This window comes from Mobula hypostoma, chromosome 4 (genome assembly GCF_963921235.1).
Source record: "Mobula hypostoma chromosome 4, sMobHyp1.1, whole genome shotgun sequence".
In the NCBI taxonomy this organism is placed as follows: Eukaryota; Metazoa; Chordata; class Chondrichthyes; order Myliobatiformes; family Myliobatidae; genus Mobula; species Mobula hypostoma.
Genome location: NC_086100.1, coordinates 128,446,305 through 128,471,640, shown reverse-complemented (window position 1 = coordinate 128,471,640; position 25,336 = coordinate 128,446,305). Strand labels below are relative to the sequence as shown.

The window sequence follows — 25,336 nt, the reverse complement described above, 5'->3', positions numbered from 1 at the left end:
CTCAACTTATGAAAGCTAACACCCCATAAGCTTTCTTAACTACCCTATCCACCTGTGAGGCAACTTTCAGGGATCTGTGGACGTGCTCCCTCTGCTTCTCCACACTACCAAGTATCCTGCCATTTACTTTGTACTCTGCCTTGGAGTTTGTCCTTCCAAAGTGTACCACCTCGCACTTCTCCGGGTTGAACTCTATCTGCCACTTCTCAGCCCACTTCTGCATCCTATCAATGTCTCTCTGCAATCTTCGACAATCCTCTACACTATCTACAACACCACCAACCTTTGTGTCGTCTGCAAACTTGCCAACCCACCCTTCTACCACCATATCCAGGTCGTTAATAAAAATCATGAAAAGTGGCGGTCCCAGAACAGATCCTTGTGGGACACCACTAGTCACAACCCTCCAATCCGAATGTACTCCATCCACCGCGACCCTCTGCCTTCTGCAAGCAAGCCAGTTCTGAATCCACCTGGCCAAACTTCCCTGGATCCCATGCCTTCTGAATTTCTGAATAAGCCTACCGTGTGGAACCTTGTCAAATGCCTTACTAAAATCCATGTAGATCACATCCACTGCACTACCCTCATCTATATGCCTGGTCACCTCCTCAAAGAACTCTATCAGGCTTGTTAGACACGATCTGCCCATGTAATCTGTCAAAAAGCATTTTCAAAAAGTTACACAGATTAAAATGTAAAACGTGAATAAATAACAAAATTCAAATAGATGCCACTTATTTTTTCTATCATAAATATTTATTCCAGTAATCCAATGTCTATTATTATATTATACAATTTATATTATTTAATAATTTAAGTCTCATCCACAACCTACGTAGCCTCCTGTTGTTTTGTAGTAATTCTATAAAATACAAGGAATACGAGCATCTTCAATCCGAGAAGCATTCCACAATTACCAGTAATGCCTAATCAGCTGAGACTTGAGTTATTTTGTTTATATTTCTAGCACATACAATGTTCTGCATGCATTGGAAGGAAAAAAATTGCACTATGAAATGTTTAAATACATTTCAAGTTAGGTCATGTAACGTCAGGTAATTCCATAAACTATAACAACTTAATTAACTTTCTACTGTCAAGCAAAATTTACATTTGACTTTTAATTCCCTGACAACTACAACTGCGAGAAGTGCATCCAGCTGCAGCTTTTAATAATCCACATTAAGGAGTTGGAGCTGGAACTGGATGAACTCGGGATCATTTGGGAAGCTGAAGGGGTGATAGACAGGACATATAGAGAGGTTGTTACACCCAGGGTGCAGGACACAGGAAACTGGGTGACAGTCAAGAAGGGGAAAGGAGTTAAGGATCCTGTGCAGAGTACCCATGTGGCCATCTCCCTCCACAACAGGTATATCACTTTGCATACTGTTGGGGGGGGGGGTTGCGGGTTGACCTAACAGGAAAGTCACAGTGGTCAGGCACTGAGTCCGGCTCTGAGACTCAGAAGGGAAGTGGGGGAGAAAAGGCACGTTGTGGTGATGGGTGATTTGTTAGTTAGATGTATCAGTATTACAGTGAAGTAAAGGGCATTACAGAGGTATGAGAGAGGAGGTGGCCAGAATTGATGGCAGAGCATCAATGGCTGGAATTTCTGGAAGCATTTCAGAAGACACAGAATATATAATTCCCAAAGAGAAAGAAGTATACTAAAGCAACACACATCAAAGTTGCTGGTGAACGCAGCAGGCCAAGCAGCATCTCTAGGAAGAGGTACAGTTGGCGTTTCGGGCCGAGCCCTGACGAAGGGTCTTGGCCTGAAACGTCAACTGTACCTCTTCCTAGAGACGCTGCCTGGCCTGCTGTGTTCACCAGCAACTTTGATGTGTGTTGCTTGAATTTCCAGCATCTGCAGAATTCCTCGTGTTTGCGAAGCATACTAAAGGCAAGATTGCACAACCAAGGCTAACAAGAGAAGTCAAAGCCAACATAAAAGCCAAAGGGAGGATCTAATATTAGAGCAAAAATTAGTCTAAATTTAGATGATTGGGAAGCTTTTAAAAACCAACAGAAAGCAACTAAAAAGTCATTAAGAAAGTAAAAATGGAATACGAAAATAAGATAGCCAGTGGTACCAAGTTTCTTCAATACATAAAGTGCAAAAGAAAGGTGAGCATGGATATCAGACCACTGGAAAACGATGCTGAAGAGGTAGTAATGAGGGACAAGGAAATGGCAGATGAACTGAAGAGGTATTTTGCATCAGCCTTCACTGTGGAAGACACTAGCAGTATGGTGAAAGCTCCAGTTGTCAGGGGTCATGAAGTGTGTGGAGAAGGTTCTTGGGAAACTGAACGGTCTGAAGGTAGATAAGTTACCTGAACCAGATGGTGTACACCACAGAGTTCTGAAGAGTTGGCTGAAGAGATTGTGGAGGTATTAGTAATGATCTTTCAAGAATCACTAAGTTCTGAAATGGTTCCAGAAGACTGAAAAATTGCAAATGTCACTCCACTCTTCAAGAAGGGAGAGAGGCAGAAGAAAGGGAACTATAGGCCAGTTAGTCTGACCTCAGTAATTGGGAAGATGTTGGAGTCGATTATTAAGGTCTCAAGGTACTTGGGGGCACATGATAAAATAGACTGAAGTCAGCACAGTTTCCTCAAGGGAAAATCTTGCTTGATAGATCTGTTGGAATTCTTTGAAGAAATATCAAGCAGGATTGACAAAGGAGAATTGGTTGATGCTGTGTACTTGGATTTTCGGAAGGCCTTTGACAGGGTGCCACACATGAGACAGTTTAACAAGCTATGAGCCCATGGTATTACAGGAAAGATTCTAGCATGGATAAAGCAATGGGTGATTGGCAGGAGGCAAAGAGTGGGAGTAAAGGGAGCTTTTTCTGGTTGGCTGCAAGTGATTAGTGATGTTCCACAGGGATCTGTGTTAGGACTGATTATTTTATGTTATATGTCAATGATTTGGATGATGGAATTGATGGCTTTGTTGCAGAGTTTATAGGCGATATAAAGATGGGTGGAGGGGCAGGTAGTTTTGAGGAAGTAGAGAGGCTACAGAAGGACTTAGATAAAGAGAATGAGCAAAGAAGTGTATGGTCATGCACTTTGGTAGAAGAAATGAAAGGATTGACTATTTTCTAAATGGAGAGAAAATACAAAAAACAGGCACAAGGGGGCTAGGGAGACCTTGTGCAGGATTCGCTACAGGTTAATTTGCAGGTGGAGTTTCTGGTGAGGAAGGCAAATGTGATGTTAGCATTCAATTCAAGAGGACTAGAATATCAAAGCAAAGATGTACTATTGAAGCTTTGTAAAGCACTGGTGGGGCCTTACTTGCAGTATTGTGAGCAGTTTTAGGTCCCTTATCTTAGAAAGGATGTGCTGAAACTGGAGGGGGTGCAAAAGGAGGTTCAAGAAAACGATTCCAGGATTGAATGGCTTGTCACATGAAGAGCATTTGATGGCTTTGAGCCTGTATTCACTAGAATTCAGAAGAATGATGGCAACCTCATTGAAACCTATCTAATGGTGGAGGGCCTTGATAGAGTGGATGTAGAGAGGACGTTTCCTATGGTGGGAGAGGCCTCAGAATGGCGGGGGGGGGGTTCTTTTAGAATGGAGATGAGGAGGAATTTCTTTAGCTAGGGAGTGGCCTAGTTCTGCTCCGAAATGTTACAAACTTGGGTCTAGATTATGTCACATGTCCATTTCATGTGGCACTTTTGTCTGCCCTCTTCAATTCAACCTTCTGCTTTAGTTTATCCCTGGTCCATTTTGTTACTAATATAAGATGCTTTAGATTTGCTGCTGAAACAAAAAAAACAATATTTTTACACAGATAGCATCAAAGATATACTGATGATAATGAGGTGAATAAATTGTGCAATTTATTGTCAACTATATACATCTTGTATCTGAATGCCTACATCCAATGAGAAAATGATGAAGAACTAAGAACACAATTCAAAGACACGATTTGTTGAAGCTCCTAATGCAGTTAGATAAAACTATTGGTAAAAGGCTCGGAGAAGACTGAATTTAATTCATGACAGTGGAATGGAAGGCAGAATGTAAGGTAGAAGACTAAAGATGTTAAGGTACATTTGGTTAGATTTCATTTGGTTTACTTTTACAGTTATGGTATCAGATTATACAGTCAGAGTCTGAAGCCTCCGTCAGTCAAAGCTGACCATGGATATTGCATCCTAGCTATCCCGGTACACAGACCTGGGCAGTACAATATGGAGAGCAAGCTTTTGCCCATGTAGCAAGCTCCTCCTCTCCACACATCTGATGAACCCAGAGGAACAGCACAGACCAATATAGTTTGGTATCAGCAGTGTGGCAAGAGTTGCCAGTCAGCATTGAATTCAATGTAGGACTGCTTTAGGGATTCCAGCTTCGGAGTTTTCCCTCAGAGTTTATTCCCGAAGCCTTCCCATGAATGGGTATAGCCACAAGGCAGCAAAATTTCACATCAGAGTCTTCCTTCTCCTAGATGACCTGCCAACCACGGCTGACAGATCCCATCTGCCCGAAGCAACCGGTTTTAAGGCGCCAATAACCCACCTTTGCCCCTTCTTCTGGCAGTAGAAACGGTTCTGTTCGGCTTGGTAGCTAAGCCACACGTGAAGGCCAGGAGCTGGACTTGGTTGTCAGAGGCTATTTGAGTTGCATGTCATTGGGAGCACTTAATAGGTAGTGGGAGCTTGTCCCCATAATCATCACTGTCTATAACAACCCTGAGGAACTATCAGCTTATACAAAAGACATTAAGTCTATGAGAGCAACACACACAAAATGCTGGTGGAACGCAGCCCGCCAGGCAGCATCTATAGGAAGAGGTATAGTCGACGTTTCGGGCCAAGACCCTTCGTCAGAACCTTGCAACATAGTTTTTCATCATACTGGCTAATGTTCCTGAGAAATACAAGTAGTTCAACATGGAACAGGAAGTTTATCATTAATAACCTCAGGGAGTTCAGAACTCCTGTGCAGGCTCAAATCCTGAGTTTTCTGAGAGATATTCACCATGTGTTCTAGTATTTTAACATTTTTTAAATGTCTCCAATAATGTTTAACACTGTGATTAATTTTGCCTATACTGAGGATAACATAAATTATTTGTGAATGTGAAAATTATTCACAGCTATTCATACATGCTATTTGACATCTGTGACAACCTGTGAAGCCTGTGACTTAGCCAGTTGACAAAATATTTCTGTGGGTGAAAAATTTTTAAGAATTACAGATGCTGGAAATCGGTGAAAAAACAGACGATATTGGAAAATTTCAGCATCTCAGGCAGCATTTGCTGAAAAAGGAATAGAGTTAATGTTTCATATTCAAGATCCTTCATCTGAAATAGGAAAGAGAAAAACAAGTTTATATCACTGCTACTGCAAAGTAACTTGTTTTCTCTCTTTTCCAGTTATGATGAGGTGGCTCAGACTTGAAATGTTTCTCAAGCTGTCTAACCCACTAAGCATCTAAAGTTTCTTATTTTCATTTTTGTGGGCAGGGTTTGCGTAGGCCTTGTCAGATTACAGATTACTTTGCACTACGCAGGGTTTTCTCAGTCATATTGAAGGTAGATCAATCAAGGAAATCCTTGCTATCACACTCTCTGGGGGTAAATGTGAACCTAGTAATCAGGGAAGTAGCAAGTGTGGAGATACATCAGAGCTACAAAATGATTTATCTATAAATACAAGGAGAGACTGAAAACACAGAAAATCAAATAAAATAAATATATGAAATATTTTAATAGCGTGGATTCTTTAAGTGTCTTTCATGACAAGTGGCCATCAGCTTAAAATTATCACAATCAGTAAAAAATATAAGGAAACTTGTTTTATACAGTGTACAGGTGTCCCCCGCTTTTCGAACGTCCGCTTTACGAAACCTCACTGTTACGAAAGACCTACATTAGTACCCTGTTTTCGCTTAAAGGTAGCGCGCGATAAAAGGCAGCGCACGCCCCGAGAAGCTGCTCTGCCCCGGATTGGGACTGGCATTGCTTAAACACGTTGCATTGAGCAGCCGTTAGCAAGATGAGTTCTAAGGTGTCGGAAAAGCCTGAAAGAGCTCGTAAGGGTGTCACACTTAGCGTAAAATTAGACATAATAAGTGTTTCGATCGTGGTGAATGAAGCAAGGACAAAGTGAGTTTGGCTTGTGCAAGTTGATGAAGATGATGTTGAAGAGGTTTTGGCATCCCATGACCAAGAACTGACAGATGAAGAGCTGATGCAATTGGAAGAGGAAAGGATAACAATCGGAACCGAATGCAGAAAGTGAAGCAACTGCATGAGATTTTTGCTGCAATGATAAAGTACGACTTTAATTTTGAAAGGGTACATCGGTTTAGGGGATATTTGCAGGATGGTTTGAGTGCTTACAAATAACTGTATGATAGAAAAATGCGCGAGGCTCAGCAGCCAAGCAAGCCTTCCACATCAGCCACAGCAGACGACGAACCTCGACCTTTGACATCGAGGCCGGCAGTCATAGGAGAAGATGAGCTGCCTGCCCTGATCGACGATGAGATGACACCCCCGTGTCCCACCACCCCAACACCTGGGCCCCGGACAGATACTGTACCGATTCACGAAGAACGCAGCGATAGCCGGGAGGCACGCAGCACATCTTTAAGAAAAAAGCCGAAATAGACATGCTAATTAATTAGGTGCCGCCTAGCATGTAATTGTCAGCCCAGATCAGAGGCGATTGCCGATTGCGTCGCCTCTAATCTGTGCCGACATTTACGTGCCGGGCAGCACCTAATTAATGAGCATATTTATTTCAGCTTCTTTCTTAACGATGTGCTGTGTGTCTCCCGGCTACCGCTGGACCCCTGCGTTCTTCGCAGCAATGTATCGGGTCGGCGGCCTGGAGGGTGGGGGCCACTGCACCACCCAGCCTGCGACGACTCAGCCTAACACACCATCATCAGTGTGCTCGGCGCTGTTTTCCCAATTCCGGTAAGTGATACTACACTGTACATATATTATTTCTACTTTATATAGGCTGTGTATTTTTATGTGTTATTTGGTAGATTTGGCAGCTTCATAGTTTAAAGGTTACTGGAGAGCACGTTTATGCCAACAGCGCTTGCGTGAGATTTTCGCTATGGAGATCTGTGCGGGCAATCGTTGTAGAGAAGTATTTCTACTTTTTATAGGCTGTGTATTTATCATATCATTCCTGCTTTTACTATATGTTACTGTTATTTTAGGTTTTATGTGTTATTTGGCATGATTTGGTAGGTTATTTTTGGGTCTGCGAACGCTCACAAAATTTTCCCATATAAATAAATGGTAATTGCTTCTTCGCTTTATGATATGTCGGCTTACGAACCGTTTCGTAGGAACGCTGTACCTTCAGATGGCAGGGGAAACCTGTATTGTATTGCCATGTGAATGATTAAGCCACAGCCAATTCCACAGTTGAATTGTTTTCCTGACAAGGCATCTATGAGGAATTGAAACATATGTTTTAAACATTGGTTATTAAATTGTATTTAAAAGGTTATTAGCATGTTGCTGCTTTTATACCCAAGCTAAAGGTCATCAAGTTACCAAAAATCCAAATATAATCACTTTACATTAATAATAATACGTTTGGGGGAAAAAAGCAAACATGAGAACAAATCAAAGTAAAAACGGTTGAAAATTCTCTGACATTATTCTTTACTGTTTTTGTTAAGACTGCATTATGTTGTAGATACTTCTTTTTGTGGCAAGATAGATTATAAAATGGTAATAAGTATGTAAAGCTTGCCCTTACTTAAAGCATACTGATCTTTTCCGCATCTTCCCTCCTAAGATTTCTCAGCTGAAACCTGGCTTAGATTTGATAAATTGCAGTCTTGATTAGATGTGTAATATTTATGACTTGTGTGATTTTAGGATTCCAAAACTACTATGATGCCTGTTCAGAAGGTCTAAAAGAAGCAAGCGTACTGCTTAAATTCGGCGGTCCTGGAGGTTCATGCCATCCTCCCCCGCGCTCACCAATTTGTTGGGGCTTGTTAAACCACTGCTACAATGGAACCAACTTCTTTACAGGAGAAATTGGAATACGACTGGATTTTATTGCTTTACACAAAAAAGTAAGAAAGACATGAATGTAACTTGAAGTTAAAGCAATCAAAACTTGCTCTAAAAATTGATCCACACACAAAATGCTGAGATTGTTTTTCATTAAGATTATACAAAGTTGATTCTCTTGTTTGGCCTTAGAAGTTTCAATAACAGAATGGGAACAAATAATTTGAATTGAAATTATTGAATACTATGACTTATAGATTTACTATTTTAACCTGTTAATTGAGTATTTTTGATTGTGTGCAATCATTGTGATGTGATTTGATGACAAATTATTTGTTATGCTACATGGCATGTGGCATCTGTTAGTCTCGCCTGTCTAACCCACTAAAGCATGGATCTGCACCTGGAAAGACTGGAGTGTCCTCTCCAGGACGCAGGCCTGGCAAGGTTGTATGGAAGACTGGCAGTTGCCCATGCAGCAAGTCTCCCCTCTCCACACCACCGATGTTGTCCAAGGGAAGGGCAAGGGCCGATACAGCTTGGCACCAGTGTCATCGCAAGAGTTGCCAGAACGAGGTTGAAGACAACGTCGGACTGCCTTAGGGACTCCAACTCCAGATTTGTCCTCAGGGTTTACTCCCGAAGCCTTTCCCATGAGTGGGTATGGCCGCCAGGCAGCCAAGGTTTGAAATCAGAGTTTTCCCTCTCTTAGATGGACTGCCTTCCCAGGCTGACGAGCTCCATCTACCTGAAGCACTGGTTTTAAGGTGCCAGGACCCGCCTTCGCCCCTTCTCCTGTCAGTAGAAACAGCTCCGCCGGGCTTAGAGGCTAAGCCACACGAGAAGGCCAGAAGTTGGACTTGGTTGTCAGAGGCTATTTGAGGCGCATGCCGTGAGGAGCACTTTTAGGCTGTGGGAGCTTCTCCCCACTACCACTCCTCGGCTTGACAACCTTAAGAACCTTATGGTACAAAGTACATATTATAAACAAAGTGAAATATGGTTGCGGAAGCAGTTCTTCATATAAAAATATATCCTGCCTACTAAAAATAGAAAGTGTTATCTGATCCGACTCCGATCCAAGTGAATCATTCAGCTGGCCAGTGCAAAATGCTTCTATAGCTTATCAGTCTGATGCCACTAAAATCTTCTTTTACACTACTAATAGTTGCACTCAGGAATTGCATCTAAAATATTCTTGAACTTTATCTCATGCATTCCACAAACTATTGTCCATCATTAAAGACCCTCACCATCTGGGAAATGTCCTCTCCTCATTACTACCATCAAGGAGGAGGTACACGAGCCTGGAGACTCACACTCAAAGCTTTAGGAACAGCTTCTTCCCTTTTCATCCATTTCTGAATGGTCCATGAACCCATGAACACTACCTTGTTCTCTGTCTTTTGTACTATTCATTTATTTTTGCAATTCAGAGTGGTTTTTTCATCTTGCACTGTACTGCTGCCATAAAACAACAAATTTCATGACATGTCAGTGATAATAAATCGGATTCTAAGAATTTCACAGGAACTGTCTCATTAACCAGTCCACACACTAAATGGTCATGTAGCACCCAACCTTAAAGGTCAGGCTAAAGTGACTACATATTATGTTGTTTCTTCTTGTTCCTAGTTGCATATGCCAACATTATGCCCCTCAAATCTCTAAAGGCACTGATTTACATTCAGAATCATATTTATTATCACTGACTGAGATGGCATGAAATATGTTGTTTTGCAGCAGGACAGAACAAAGACAAAGTTACTAAAATTGCAAAATTAAATAAATAAGTACAAATAAAAAGGAATAATGAGGTCGTGTTCATTGGTTCACAAACTGGTCAGAAATCTGATGATGGAAGGGAAGAAGCTGTTTCGGAATCATTGTGTGTGGGTCTTCCAGCTCCTGTACCTCCTCCCTAATGGTAATAACAAAAGAAGAACATGTCCTGAATGGTGAGAGACATTAGTGATAGGTGCTGCCTTTCTGAGATGTCATTGATGGTGGGTAGGGTTGTGTCCACGATGGAGCTGGCTGCGCCTACGGCCCTCTGCAGCCTCTCGGAAACCCATGCATTGGAGTATAAACTCTGTATAACAAGCTGTGATACATCCAGTCAAGATGATCTCCACTCTACATCTATATAAATTTGCAAGTCCTTGGTGACATAGTAAATCTCCTCAAACTCCTAACAAAGTAGAGCCACAGGCATGCCTTCTTCATGATTGCATCAACGTGTTGGGTCCATGACTAATCTCTGCGAAGTTGATATCAGAAACTATATTGCGATTCTAAATGAACTTATCAAGCACATCTGAGAATCAGTGTCAGCTAACTTTACCACTGCCAATTAGTCAGACTGAGTGGTTTGCAGGCAGACATGTGTATAATTTCTTATTGTATTCAGTTCTAGTAGTGCCCAGTTGCATCTTCATGTCAATCAGAGAAAGCAGATGCTTACTCTGGACAGAACTATTAATGGTGCTTCCTAAAGCATCAAAAATATACAATAATTGCATGAACAACTGTAAGTGAATGGAATCTGAAGGCAATATGATAAGAAATTGGTGAAAATCCAAATGATCAGGTGGATAGGGAAGCATGTATCTTCGGTTCTACTTAGAGCACAACTTAACACTTTTGTTCTTTTTATTTTGTACAAGTGGATGAATTCTTTTAAATGATTCTACAACTGAAAGTTAAAGTATTTCAGTACAATGGCTAGCCTTTATTATTGATCCTGTCTTAAAGTCTTTCACGTGCAAAGGTGTGGACATCAGCAACTTCCACTAAGCACCTAATGTTTAGAAAGTAGAATGCAAAAATGGATCATCTTTCCAATGTCTTGCATCTTCATTATATCACCTGACAATGTGGTAGTCTCTTGATTTACTTAGTACAGCATTCTTAAAAGTACTACTCCATATAGCAATGTCAGTTTATCAAGGCTATTGATCAGCACAAAATCTCTGACCCTTAGATAAGATATTACTCTTGATTCAATGCTATAGCTGAACTATTTACCTATAGTTGTTCAGTGAGGCAGCACAGCTGCTGAGGTTTAACTGACTTTAGTTTGAATTTTAAAGCTTAAATTAATTTAGTTTATTCAATTGACACTGGCAACTGCCAGAGCAGTACTTCTCAGTCACAGCAGTTTGTATTAAATGTCCACGTAGAAACAACAGATTGTTCCATGTAGAGATTTTCATTTAGAGATCATAGGGGTGTGACATTTGAGAAAACTTAGAAGGTTGGGATGAGGGGTGGGATGGAGAAGTATGAGTGGAAATTCTCCAGTGGAGATGTGTCAGTGACGATCTTGGAAATAATGACTTTATGTTCACTAGTGTGGTCACCCTCCAGAGCAGGGGTAGGCAACCTTAAGCAGAAATGTTTCTCTAGCATGCGTTATTCATTAATTTGAGGCAAAACATAACTAGATGTATTTAAATGGATAATTCCCATATTTCAGGTTTTTTATGGCATTTATCTGACTCATTATTATGCGATCCAGCCCACAGAGGCTAAAAGGTTGCCGACCCCTGCTCCAGAGGGTGTTCTGGAGATTTGATACTCAGCATCACATGGTTCAGCAAACAGTATCTCCCTCACGTGTTCCCTCACCATTTGCCGAGGACTCAGTCTGTGAGCTTTGGTATGTTAAATGCTTGACCCGTATGGGGGATATTTCCCAAAGCTTACATACGTACCAGTCTGGCACAAAAAGGTTGTGCATTGTCAACTGGCTTGAACTTGCTTAAATCTTTCTCCATTAAGATGCTTGGTTCAAATGTTTAATTTAATATCTACTAGCATTTGTGGGCAATAAGTAAAGTACATTGGTGTAAACACCTGGTATAATTCTCTATTGTCTTCATTAGTTTTACAGTTATTTGTAATTTTACTGTTTGTTGAACATTCTGTACACAAGCTAAATTATTAATTTCTTTAACTGATCACAGCACTATTGGAGTATCCTTTCCAACTTAAGAACATGATGTTTGACAGGCTACACTATGTATTTGTGTCATGCCAGAAATCCATGACCCCTATTTTGAGTTCTGGTTGTTATTCATCAATCAAGTGAATTCATTGCCAAGTACAGTAAACATTAGAAATGCATTGGTAAAGTAAATGCTTTTTTTTTAAAACTGACTGGTTCTGAGCTTAGCTTGAAATTACTGGACAGAAATGATTACTTTGCAATGCTCAGAAAGCCGAACTAAATTGGTTTTTAGTTTAACCACTTGCTAATATGTAAAAGCATTGTGGCTTCATTATTAAGCACACCCCAAGTAACCAGATAGATTTAGATTTATCCGGCCAAGGATGCAGTTACTTTAAGTCTAGATTTTAATTGTACAAATCACTCGTATTACCATTCTTTAAGTACTTTGGTCAAATGTTGCAGAAAAAAATAATTAAAAACGAAACCCAATAGGAGAGGAAGTTAAGGAGAGCCAATATCAGGCTTCAAAAAGCAAAAGGAGTGCAATAGCAATCCAAAGATTTCAAAATTCAGTGTGTGGTTCAGCAAAGAAAGAAATCTCACACATGACTATTTTTCTATACCCTTTCGCCACCGTCACCACCTCTTGCCCCACTCCCCCACACACCCAATACAGGTGTCTCAAGGCCCCAGAGAGGACAGAAACCTTGCAGAACAGAAGTGTGCTTTCCTTATTTTAATTTTCCGTACAAATATGTTTTTACAAGGCCCATGAATCCAAGAACATTACTGCTTTTTACACATTACATTTTGAACATTATTTCTTTTTTCACTTTTTTTGAAACTTATAGTAATTTTTATGTTTTGCTCTATACTGCTGCTGCAAAAGAACAAATTTCACAACATACGTCATGACAATAATTCTGATTCTGACTGATTTATTTCTCAATACTTCTTCTAGAGTTTTTCATTAATACACAAATCCATAACTCAGCTCACAAGAATTAAAAGTGGCCATGCCCATTTTAAAGTTGCTTGTACTTTAAGCAGCAAAATTCACCTGCACATTCCAACTAAGTAAGTTGTAGTTCTATCCAGTGCTCCTGGTGCAGCCTCCTCTACATTGATGAGACACAATGTAGACTGGGGGACCACTTTGTCGAGCACTTTCACTCCATCTGCAAAAAGATTTTAATTCTAATCCCCATTTCTATTCCTATATGTCGGTCCATGGCCTCCTCTTCCGCCACTCTCGGGTTGGAGTAGCATAAACATCGATGTCTCTAACTTCCAGTAATTTTTCCCCCTCCCTTTCTCTCTTCTTCTATTTCCACTCTGGGTCCCATCTTACTTCTTTTCCTCTCTTTACCTGCATAGCATCTCCCAATGGTGCTCCTCCTCCCACTTCTCCCATGGTCCATTCTCCTCTCCACCATATTCCTTCTTCTCTTGTCACTTATCTTTTCCAAGTTGCCTACTGGAGCAATAGGTTCACAGCAGATGCCATCTTATTGACTGTTCACCCAATCCTGGAACATCTGCACAGCAAAGATGCATACATCAAGGTGCCCTCTATCGACCACAGCTCAGCATTCAATACCTTCATCTTTTCCAAGACCTTGGGCTCAATACCTCCATGTGCAATTGGATCCTGGATATCCTTACTTGTCAGTAATTTTCCAGACTGGATTTCCCAATCAATTCAGTTTGGCAACAAAATCTCCTGCATGATTTCCAACAGCACAGGTGCACCACAGGGCTATGCTTAGTCCCCTGCTCTACTTGCTTTACACCTATGACTGTATGGCTGAGAACAGCTCCAATGCCATATTCAAGTTTGCTGATGACACCACTGTTGTGGGCTGAATCAAAGGCATAAATCAGCATACAGGAGAGGGTTTGAAAATTTGGCTGAGTGGAGTCATAAAAACAGCCTCTCACTCATTATCAGCAAGTCCAAGGAACTGATTATAGGCTTCAGGAGAGGGAAACCAGAAGTCCATTAACCAGTCCTTATCAGAAGATCAGAGGTGGAGAGGGCTAACAACTTTAAACTCCTGGGTGTCACTATCTCAGAGGACCTGTCCTGGGCCCATCATATAAATATATTTGCAAAGAAAGCACAACAGCAGCTCTACTTCCTCAGGAATTTCTGCAGATACAACATATCATCAAAAACCTTTGCAAACTTCTATAGATGTATGGTGGAAAGTGTGCTGACTGGCTGCATTATGTCCTGGTATGGGAACACCAATGCCTTTGAGCAGAAGATCCTACAAAAGGTGGATTTGGCCCAGTACATCACAGTTAAAACCCTCCCAACCATTGAGCACATCTACATTGAAAAGCAGTATCAATCATAAAGGATCCTCACCACCCAGGTCATGCTCTTTTCTCGCTGCTACTCTCAGGTAGAAGGTACAAGAACCTCAGGACTCTCACCGTCAGTTTCAAGAACAGTTACTACCCCTCAACCATCATGCTCTTGAACAAGAAAGGATATCTACACTCGTTCTACTTCAGGGTTCCCACAACTGATGGTCTCACTTTAAAGACTCTGTCTTGTTATTTCATGCTCGTTGTTTATTGCTATATACTTATACCTACATTTGCACAGTTTGCTGTCCATTGATCCTATTTACAGTTACTGTTTTATAGATTTGCTAGGTATGCCTGCAAAAAAAGAACATCAGGATTATACATGGTACTCTGATAATAAATTTTATTTTGAACTTACTAATGTCCGTATAAACCACATTCACTGCTCTACCTTCATCAATCCTCAACGAATTCAATCAGGCGGGAGGAGAAGATGGCGGCCCGACACAGCGCGCGTAGCTTCTCCGGTGAAATGATATCGTATTTGTTAAATAGGGGCCGTGCACAATTCTGATTTGATGGAGACAGCCGTGAGAAGCATGGAGGAACATCTGGAGAAACTTCTGAAATGCCCGGTTTGCTGACGCTGCTACTGTGCGATCGAGAATCTCTGGAGGGAAGGCCCCAAATCCTCGGCTTTGCCTGCTGCTGGCGGCCGGGGCTGGAGTCAAAGCGCTTGGCAGAGATGGTGCTTGGTGCTTGGTGTCGGAGGGCTGGTTGGAGGCTCAAAGTTTTTGGACGACTCAAAGGTCGGGCATGGCAGGGAGAGTTTTCTTCCTTCTCCCGTCTGCGTGAGATGTGGGACTTTTGAGAGACTTTGCACTTTTTTTTTTACCTTGCCCATGTCTCCCTTCCTGTTTTGGACTTCCATGAGCACTGACTAAGCAGACAATTCCTCCAAAATGTTCTTGTTTTCTTCAGCTGTGATACTATCCCTGAGTAGCTATGCCACTATCCAGACAAAGGTGAGGTTTGCATTTTGGGAGTACTAATAAGGCTTGGAGATATACCTTGAATGGTAGGATCCTGGGGAGAATTGAGGACAGAGGACCTTGGGTAAAAATGCATACTTTTGAAGGTAGCAGTTGTATTATGTGGAAAAACTATATATTTTCTCCATGGGGCAAAGGATGTTAAGAGGGTCATGACTGAGGTATATAAAATTATGACTGGTATGGAAAAGGTAGAAGGCAAGACAAGTTGCCCCATATCTGAGGTATATAAAACTAGAAGGCACAGGTTTCGGGTCAGAGGAAAGAGATTTAGAGAAGATATAGAGAAGTTCCTCCTTCACCCAGAGAGTGGCAGCTGCGTGGAATACACTGCCTGGGAGAGTTGTTGAAGTGTCTAGCTGAGTGCATGGATCAATTGTGCATAGAGGTTGGCTGCTACCTCAAGCACTGGCTGATAGTGTTAATGTGGAATGGTGCCCGCTGATCGGCGTGCAAGTGTAGGGCCGAACGGCTTATTTCTATGCTCTATGATACTATGTATTGGTGCGTGGCCAAGTGGTTAAGGCGATCGTCTAGTGATTTGAAGGTTGCTAGTTCGAGCCTTGGCTGAGGCAGCGTTGTGTCCTTGAGCAAGGCACTTAACCACACATTGCTGTGTGACAACACTGGTGCCAGCTGTATGGGTCCTAATGCCCTTCCCTTGGGCAACATCGGTGGCGTGGAGAGGGGAGACTCGCATCATGGGTCCTAATGCCCTTCCCTTGGACAACGTTGGTGGCGTGGAGAGGGGAGACTTGCAGCATGGGCAACTGCCGGTCTTCCATACAACTTTGCCCAGGCCTGTGCTCTGGAAACCTTCCAAGGCACAAATCCATGGTCTCATGAGACTAACGGATGCCTATTATTATTATGATACTATGATTTAACCATTTATTTGAATCTATCATATATAAAAACAGAAACTGCTGGAAATACCCAACTGGTCGGGCTGCATTTGTGGAACGAGAAACAGGGTTAAATGTTTCCGGTCAAAGGCCTTTCATCAGATTAGGGAAGGTGACAAAAGAAACTTGTTAAGTTGCAGAGAGGCTGAGGGTTGGTGGAGGTAGGAGAACGTTGCTAATAGGACAAAGCCAAGGTGACCATGAGGGTAACTTGTAGACGAGGTTACCTAGTTGATGAGTGAATGGGAGCATCAGAACATGAATAAAAGAATGCAGAGTTGAAAAATGCAGAGCAAGTAGACAAGCCCAGCAGATCAAATACATCCTTCACTCTCAAGATAAAAAGCAAAAGGGGTAAAATAAAATCAAACTGTGCCAATATTACAGAAGGACAACTGATGCAGAGCAAGAAATCAAGTTACCGGAAGTCAAAGAATTCAAGATTGTCCAGAAGGTGTAAACTTTCCCCAGATGGAAAATGAGTTAGCATTACTGAAGCTTGTGTTGGAATTCATTTTGATAAGAAGCCACAGATGGGTATGTCAGATTGGAAAGAGGGTTGATAATTAAAGTGACAGACAAAGAGAAGCTTAAGGCCTCCCATGCAGAGTGAATGCAGATGTTCCATAAATCGATCACCAAATCTATTTTTTGGTTTCTCCATTGTAGATGAGATCACAGACCAGAATGGATGAAGTGCAAGTGAATTGCTGCTTTACCTAGACAGTCCCTGACTAGTGGGAAGGGAAGGGGTGAAGGGACAAATGTTGCATTGCCTTCACTTGCAAGAAAAAGTGCTATTTGAAAAGGGATAATTGATGGGAATGGAAGAGTTGATTAGAGAGTTACAAAGGGAATGGTTCCTGCAAGATACTGAAAGAGCAAGAGAAAAGAACTTGCATCTGCCCGTGGAATCTGTTTGAAAGTGGCAGAATTGTGCACCGTCCTCGGGGATTATCCAGAGCTTCCCGTTGCTTCAGTCTAAAACAGTAATTCATTAGCTATAAAAGGCTTGCAAACAGATGCAATTACCTTATCATTTCATCACTGTATCGGAGTTCAAAGTATGAGGCAAGAGGCAGACTTCTGGACACCTCAATCTTCTATCTTTTCAAATTTGTATTATCTTCAGGAATAGTTAGAAACTCGTAGATCACCTTTCTGAAGTCATTCTTCACTAGGTACAGGATTAGATTTGGTGTCAGTTTCCTCCTTTTCATTTAGAGTTGGTAAAATGAGGTGAATACAAATGGGCAAGGAGTAAGAAATAAATGAAGTCCAAAGGTTCATCTTATCGCCGATCATCTCTGTATGGAGTCATCGCTGACCCTTCCACATAGAATCACACTGCTGTAGCATTGATATGTCTCAGAGTTGTGTCACCTCTTCAATGACCCATTCTGCTGCCTTTTAACGATCCAAGGATGTGCATTCCAAGGTCGCTTTGCATCTTCCTGCCATTCATTGTGTTTCCTTGTCTTGTACATCTCTCTAAAATCATTGTCCCATACTTGTCTAGATTAAGTCCCGTTGCTAGTATTCTGCTTCAGAATGGGGCCTTGTCAAATGTTGTAGTAAAATCCATGTAACCTACATAGATAATACTGCCCTCTTCAACCTTGCATGTCCATCCTCAAAAATGTCAATCAAGTTATTCATTCACAACCCTGAGGAAGTCAACGCTGACCATCTCTGATTAATCTGAAGGTTGAAATTGTTTGTTTATCATCCCTATTAGTCCTATTCTTGCAACACACACAAAATGCTGGTGGAACGCAGCAGGTTAGGCAGCATCTATTGGAAGAGGTACAGCCTCCCCCTCCCACTTTCAAATCTCTTACTATCTCTTCTTTCAGTTAGTCCTGATGAAGGGTCTTGGCCTGAAACATCGATTGTACCTCTTCCAGTAGATGCTGCCGAGCCTGCTGCGTTCCACCAGCATTTTGTGTGTGTTGCTTGAATTTCCAGCATCTGCAGATTTCCTCGTGTTTGCATAGTCCTATTCTTTCCTGGTTATCCTTTTACGTTTTATGCAGAAATTGTCTTTGTGGATAACATAACTTTTTTATTGTTATTTTACATCACTTTTTTTTCAAATGGTGCTAAACATTTTCGATAAGTGCATGCTATTCAGTAATTATCTGTCCTTATAGCATGGTGATAGAGAACTCAATACAATTCATGATTCAAATGCACACACACTGTCAGATAGTACAGACACAAAAATCACACATCGATAGCACTATTGCAGTATTTGTTATTCACGAGCTATGAATAAACTTTGTCATTTTTAATCATTTTAATATTTATTTAATTAGAGTACTTTCATAAATGGTTTTATTATATTTGAATCACTAAGTGATACTATTGCAATAAAATGAAATAGTATAATGAGCAGTTTATTTGAGAGAAAATATGCATTAAATAATTAAGAAGAAAGTTAATATGTTTACCACGTGATCTCTGACCCTGAGAGAAATTGGAGTAAACAAAAGATAAAAATTTTGTAATCAGTTATGACATGGTGTAAAGTTCAAGTTCTTTCATTCACTTTTTTATTGTTCGTTTATTTTGACAGGGTGCTGGTAGTTCTCTGCATATCATAGAGCAAGAATTGGATACAGTTCATCAGATACAGAAGCTCTTCCCTAAATTCCAGTCAATGTCCATTTACAACGATGAAGGTGATCCACTGGTCGGTTGGTCGGTTCCTCAGGTCTGGAGAGCTGAAGTGACATATGCTGCTATGGTTGTTAAGGTAAAGATAAAATGCCACTCCACAGTTAAAAAGGAAGATGTGCATTTACTTATATCTTACCGCATTCCTATCAGGATATCTCTAGGCTTTACAATCATTAAAGTACTGTTTCAGCTATAGCCATTGTTGTTATTGAAGGAAATATGACTACTAATTTTAGAACAGAAGAATCCGACCAGCAGCAATGAACAGCTAATCTCTTTTCATCCTGTAGTTGAAGGACAAATGTAGACAATTCTTTTCTCAGCACAGATGCTGCTTGACCCACTGAATTCCTCCAGCAGATTGTTGCTCCAGATCCCAGCATCTGTAGTCCCCTTTTTCCATAATATGAGTTTGTTCCTCAGTAAGGTATTGATTTAAAGATGGTAAAACAAAGCAGGTTCATTTATATTCGGTCTTTGATACTTATTCCATACAGAAATAAGAGATTCAGATCCTCATTGACTGAATTAGATCTCTTAAGGAACTGTGTTATTTTCAACTTGTGTTCCACTCTAACTAGAACAAAGGTTGGTGTAAACAGAAATAGAATGAAAGTATGTGGTGCCTTTAAAGTGTTGAGTGGTCTGATGGAAAAATCAATCCAGCACCACCACTCCTTTTTTTAGATTGAATCTTAGACATAGAATCATACAGCCCCTTCAGTTCAAATAGCCCATGCTAACCAACTGACAGGAGTATTCAAGGACATCTTCAATCTCTCACTGCTGCGGTTGGAAGTTTCCACCTACTTCAAAAGGGCGACAATCAGACCAGTGGCCAATAAATAAAAGCAAGGTGAGCCACCTCAGCGACTATCGCCCAGTTGCACTCACATCTACTGTGGTGAAGTGCTTTGAGAGTTTGGTCATGGCCAGAATTAACTCCTGACTAAGCAAGGATCTGGACTCACTGCAATTTACCTGTTGCTTCCCAGCAGATGGAATCTCACTTGTTCTCATCTCGGCCTTGGATCACCTAGACAATAGCAATGCCTATGACAGGCTGCTGTTTATTGGTTACGGCTCAGCATTCAAAGCAATCATACCTACGGTTCTAATCAACAAACCCCAAAACCTGGACCTCTGTACCTCTCTCTGCAACTGGATCCTTGTCATCCTCACCAGGAGATCACAGTCAGTTCAGATCAGAAATAACATCTCCTCCTTGCTGACAGTCAAAACTGGCGCACCTCAAGGATGTGGGCTTAGCCCACTGCTCTACTCTCTCTACATCCACAATTGTGTAGCTAGGTGCAGTTCAAACACCATCTATAAATTTGCCAGTGACACAACTATTGTTGGTAGAATTTCAAATGGTGACAATGAGGCGTACAGAAGCAAGATAGATCAGCTGGTTGAGTGGTGTTGCAACAACAATCTTGCACTCAACATCAGTAAGCCCAAGAGATGAATTGTGGACCTCAAGAAGGGGAAGTCGAGGGAACACATGTCAATTCTCATCGAGGGATCAGCAGTCGATGTCAACATCTCTGAAGATCTATCCTGGGCCCAACATATTGATGCAGTTACAAAGAAGGCACAACAGCTGCTATATTTCATTAGGAGTTTGAGGAAACTTGGTATGTCACCAAAGACTCTTGCAGATTTTTACAGATGTACTGTGAAAAGCATCCTAACTGGTTGCATCACCACCTGGTATGAAGGGGCCACTGCACATAATCAGAAAAGGCTGCAGCAAGCTGTAAACTCAACTAGCATTCAGGGCACCTTCAAATGGTGATGCCTCTAAAAGGTGGCATCTATCATTAAGTACCCCCTTCACCCAGGACATGCCCTCTTCTTATTACTACCATCAAGGAGGAGGTACAGGAGCCTAACAACACACACTCAACATTTTAGGAACGGCTTCTTTCCCTCTGCTATTAGACTTCTAAATGGACAATGAACTGGTATACACTAAGTATTTTTCCTTTTTTTTGCCCTCTTTTTGCACTACTTGTTTAATTCAATATTTTATATTTCTTATTGTAATTTATAGTTTTTAATCATTATATATTGCAGTGTACTGCTGCAGCAAAACAATAAAATTCATCGCATATGCCAGTGATATTAAACCTGATCCTGATTCTGATTCCCGCCTAAGCTATTCTAAGATAGATTGTTTGGCCTACATCCTTCAAAACCTTTCCTGTCCAATTTCCTGCCTGAGTATGTTTTAAAAGGTGATAATGCACTTGCCTTAACTACTTTCTTTGCCAGAACTTAGTTTTGTTGGCTGAAACAGTTCTAGTTTTACTATAAAACTAGTATTATAGTTTTGAACTGTAAAGCCATGAAACACAAGCTGACATTTTTCTACTGAATACACTTTTTGGTGATTCAGTACAGTGCCATTATATCTGGTTGAACAAATGGATATACATAGTGCAGGGAGATTAGACCTTAATGTTCAACTGGAATTTCCCTGCTGTCAGTCATTATCTTGACCTGGAGTAATCCCTGAATAGAATAAAGACCCATGCGGCTCCTAAGGAGTTCAGGATTTTGATGCAGTGAAAGTATGTTTCAGAGTTTGGGTAGTTAGTTGATTGCAGAGGAACCATTTACTTTTATGCAGTTGTGGTTGTAAGTTTGTGACATCCTTTCAAAGAAGCCTTGGTGAATTTCTACAGTGCATTTTATAAATTTTACACAATGTACCTAGGATGCTGGAGAGTAGGTGTTCAGAATGGTGACTGGAGGTGAATCTTAGCTCAGACCTTCTTGAGTGTGGTTGGAGTTGTATCTGTCTAAGTAAGTAGGGAGTTTTCCAGGCAAAAAGCTCAATGGGTTGAGCAATATCTGGGGCGGGGGGAGAGTAAAAGGTTTGGGATTTTGGGTTGAGACCTTGCAGTTAAATAGAGACTGGAGAAGGATTATAGCCAGTATGAAATGAGGGGGAACAGTGAGATAGGGGCCAGTAGGTGATAGGGGGACTTTGGCTGGGTGACAAGGTCCTGCAAAGTGAGTTCAGGAAGTTAGTTGCTAAGTTAGAGGACAGGACCTCCAGGATTGCTACCCAGTACACATGTAATTAAGACCAGAAATAGGAAGATCGATCAATTTTACACATGGCTAAGGAGGAAAGGTTTCACGTTTTTGGATCATTGGGCTCTCTTCCAGGTGGGACCTGTACAGAAGGGACAGTTTACACCTGTACTGGAGGGGAATTAATATCCTGGCAGGAAGGTGTGCTGGTGCTGCACAGTGCTGGTTTAAACTAGAGTTCCAGGTGGATGGGAACCAGAGCACCAGAACAGATAGTGGAGTGTCTGTGGAGAAAAATGTTGTTAAGCTTACATACAAAGTCAGGAATCAAAAGGTCATGCATGGTGGGAATAGTGTTCTGAGCTGCATATATTTCAGTGCAAGAAGTATTATTGGAAAAGCAGCTGGGCTTAGGACAAGAATCAATACATGGAATTATGACATTGTAGCCATTAGTGAGACTTGGTTGTAGGAGGGGCGGGACTGGCAGCTCAATGTTCCGGGGTTCTCTTGTGATAGAGCAGGAGGGATTAAAGGGAGAGGATTAGCATTACTAGTCAAGGAAGATGTCACAGCAGAGCTCAGTCAGAACAGACTGGAGAGCTCATCTAGTGATGCTTTATGGGTGGAACTCAAGAATAATAAAGGTATGACCACATTAATGAGATTATATTATAGACCCAGGGCCGGTGACAAAAGTTTGTATAGGGGAACACTTTGCAACTAGTGATCATAATTCCATTAGTTTCAAGGTAATTATAGAAAAGGATAGGTCTGGTATTCTGGTTAAGATTCTAAATTGGAGAAAAGCCAAATTCTGATGGTATCAGAAAGGATCTGGCAGGTGTGGATTGTGACAGTTTGTTTTCTGGCAAAGGTGTACTTGATAAGTGGGAGGCCTTCAAAAGTGAAACTTTGAGAGTGCAGAGTTTCTATGTTCCTGTTAGAATAAAAGGCAAAGATAACATGTTTAAGGGACCTCGGTTTTTTAGAGATACTGAAGTCCTGGTTAAGAAAAAGAAGGAGGTGTTTAGCAGGTAAAGACAGGTAGGAACAATTGAGGTACTTGAGTATTAGAAATGCAAGAGAACAGTTTATGAATGAAATCTGGAGGGATAAAAGAAGACATGAGGTTGCTCTAGTAGACAAAGTGAAGGAGAGTTGTAGGGCTTCTACAGATATATTAAGAGCAAAAGAATAGCAAGGAACAAAATTGGTCCTCTGGAAGATCAGAGTGGTAATCAGTGAGTGGAGCCAAAATGGGGAAAATCTTAAATGACAGCAACATACATCAAAGTTGCTGGTGAACGCAGCAGGCCAGGCAGCATCTATAGGAAGAGGCGCAGTCGACGTTTCAGGCCGAGACCCTTCGTCAGGACTAGAAGATCTTAAATGGATTGTTTGCATCTGTTTTTACTCGAGAGACAGACACAGAGTCTATAGATGTGAGGCAATACAGCAGCAAGGCCATGGACCCTATTACACATTACAGGGGAAAATAGGGTGAATAAATCCCCTGGACCTGACAAGGTGCTCCTTCGGACCCTGTGGGAAGTGAATGCAGAAATTGCAGGGGCCCTAGCAGAGATATTTAAATCATCCTTAGCCACGGGTGTGGTGCTGGAGGATGGGAAAATAGCTCATGTTGTTCTGTTAGTTTAAGAAATGCTCTAAGAATAAGCCAGGAATTAATAGGCCGGTAAGCCTGATATCAGTAGTGGGAAAGTTATTGGAGGGTATTCTAAGGGCCCAGATTTGTAAGTATTTGGATAGACGGGGACTCAATAGGGGTGGTCAACATGGTACTATGCATGGTAATTCGTGTCTTAACAATGTTAAATAGAGTTTTTCGAGAAGGTTACAAGAAAGGTCGCAAAGGAAAGTGAATGTTGTCTACATGGACTCTAGCAAGGCCTTTGACAAGGTCCTACATGGGAGGTTGGTGAAGGAGGTTTAGTCACTTGGCATTCAAGATGAGGTAGTAAATTGAATTAGACATCGACTTTGCAGGAGAAACCAGAGAGTGTAGTAGATTCAAACAACAGGAATTCTGCAGATGCTGGAAATTCAAGCAACACACATCAAAGTTGCTGGTGAACGCAGCAGGCCAGGCAGCATCTGTAGGAAGAGGTGCAGTCGACGTTTCAGGCCGAGACCCTTCGTCAGGACTAACTGAAGGAAGAGTGAGTAAGGGATTTGAAAGTTGGAGGGGGAGGGGGAGATCCAAAATGATAGGAGAAGACAGGAGGGGGAGGGATAGAGCCAAGAGCTGGACAGGTGATTGGCAAAAGGGGATACGAGAGGATCATGGGACAGGAGGTCCGGGAAGAAAGATGGGGGGGGGGTAGCCTCCAACCTGATGGCATGAACACCGACTTCTCTAACTTCCGCTAAGGCCCCACCTCCCCCTCGTACCCCATCTGTTACTTATTTTTATGCACACATTCTTTCTCTCACTCTCCTTTTTCTCCCTCTGTCCCTCTGAATATACCTCTTGCCCATCCTCTGGGTCCCCCCCCCCCACTGTCTTTCTTCCCAGACCTCCTGTCCCATGATCCTCTTGTATCCCCTTTTGCCTATCACCTGTCCAGCTCTTGGCTCTATCCCTCCCCCTCCTGTCTTCTCCTATCATTTTGGATCTCCCCCTCCCCCTCCCACTTTCAAATCCCTTACTCACTCTTCCTTCAGTTAGTCCTGACGAAGGGTCTCAGCCTGAAACGTCGACTGCACCTCTTCCTACAGATGCTGCCTGGCCTGCTGCGTTCACCAGCAACTTTGATGTGTGTTGCTTGAGTGTAGTAGATTGTTGCCTCTTTGACTAGAGGCCTATGGCTAATGATGTACCACAGGGATCGGTGCTGGGTCTGTTGTAGTTTGTCATCTTTGTCAACAATCTGGATTATAATGTGGTAAACTGAATTGACAAGTTTGCAGATGACCAATATTGGGGTGTAGTGAACAGAGAGGAAGACTATCAAAGCTTGCAGCAAGATCTGGACAAGCTGGAAAAATGGGCTGAAAAATGGCAGATGGAATTTGATGCAGGCAAGTGCAAGGTGTTGCATTTTGGGAGGACAAACGAGGGCCATTCTTACATGGTGAGCAGTAGGATACTGAGGAGGAATTTGGGAATACAGGCCCATAGTTCAATGAAAGTGGGATCACAGGTAAATATGGTCATAAAGAAAGCTTTTGACACATTGGCCTTCATAAATCAATGTACTGGATACAAGAACAACAGGAATTCTGCAGATGCTGGAAATTCAAGCAACACACATCAAAGTTGCTGGTGAACGCTGCGTTCACCAGCAACTTTGATGTGTGTTACTGGGTACAAGAGT

At 41.7% G+C, this 25,336-nt stretch overlaps 2 protein-coding genes across 7 annotated transcripts in view; one reads left to right on the top strand and one right to left on the bottom strand.

The window, feature by feature from the left end:
• Positions 1-25,336, top strand: part of idua (alpha-L-iduronidase) — a 175,221-nt gene that overhangs the window by 80,580 nt on the left and 69,305 nt on the right. For both annotated transcript variants that reach the window (XM_063046515.1, XM_063046514.1), the window contains exons 6-7: positions 7,894-8,096; positions 18,844-19,023. In XM_063046515.1, coding sequence (XP_062902585.1) covers positions 7,894-8,096; positions 18,844-19,023 — 383 coding nt within the window. The remainder of the gene's footprint in view (positions 1-7,893; positions 8,097-18,843; positions 19,024-25,336) is intronic.
• The window catches only part of slc26a1 (solute carrier family 26 member 1), a 125,493-nt gene that overhangs the window by 68,542 nt on the left and 31,615 nt on the right, over positions 1-25,336 (bottom strand). Inside the window, exon 1 of one of the 5 annotated variants that reach the window (XM_063046506.1) lies at positions 7,364-7,425. The exons of the other annotated variants lie outside the window; for them this stretch is intronic. The gene's annotated coding sequence lies outside the window, so the exon portion shown is untranslated. Of the gene's footprint in view, positions 1-7,363; positions 7,426-25,336 lie in introns of those variants that run through there. 5 annotated transcript variants of the gene reach the window in all.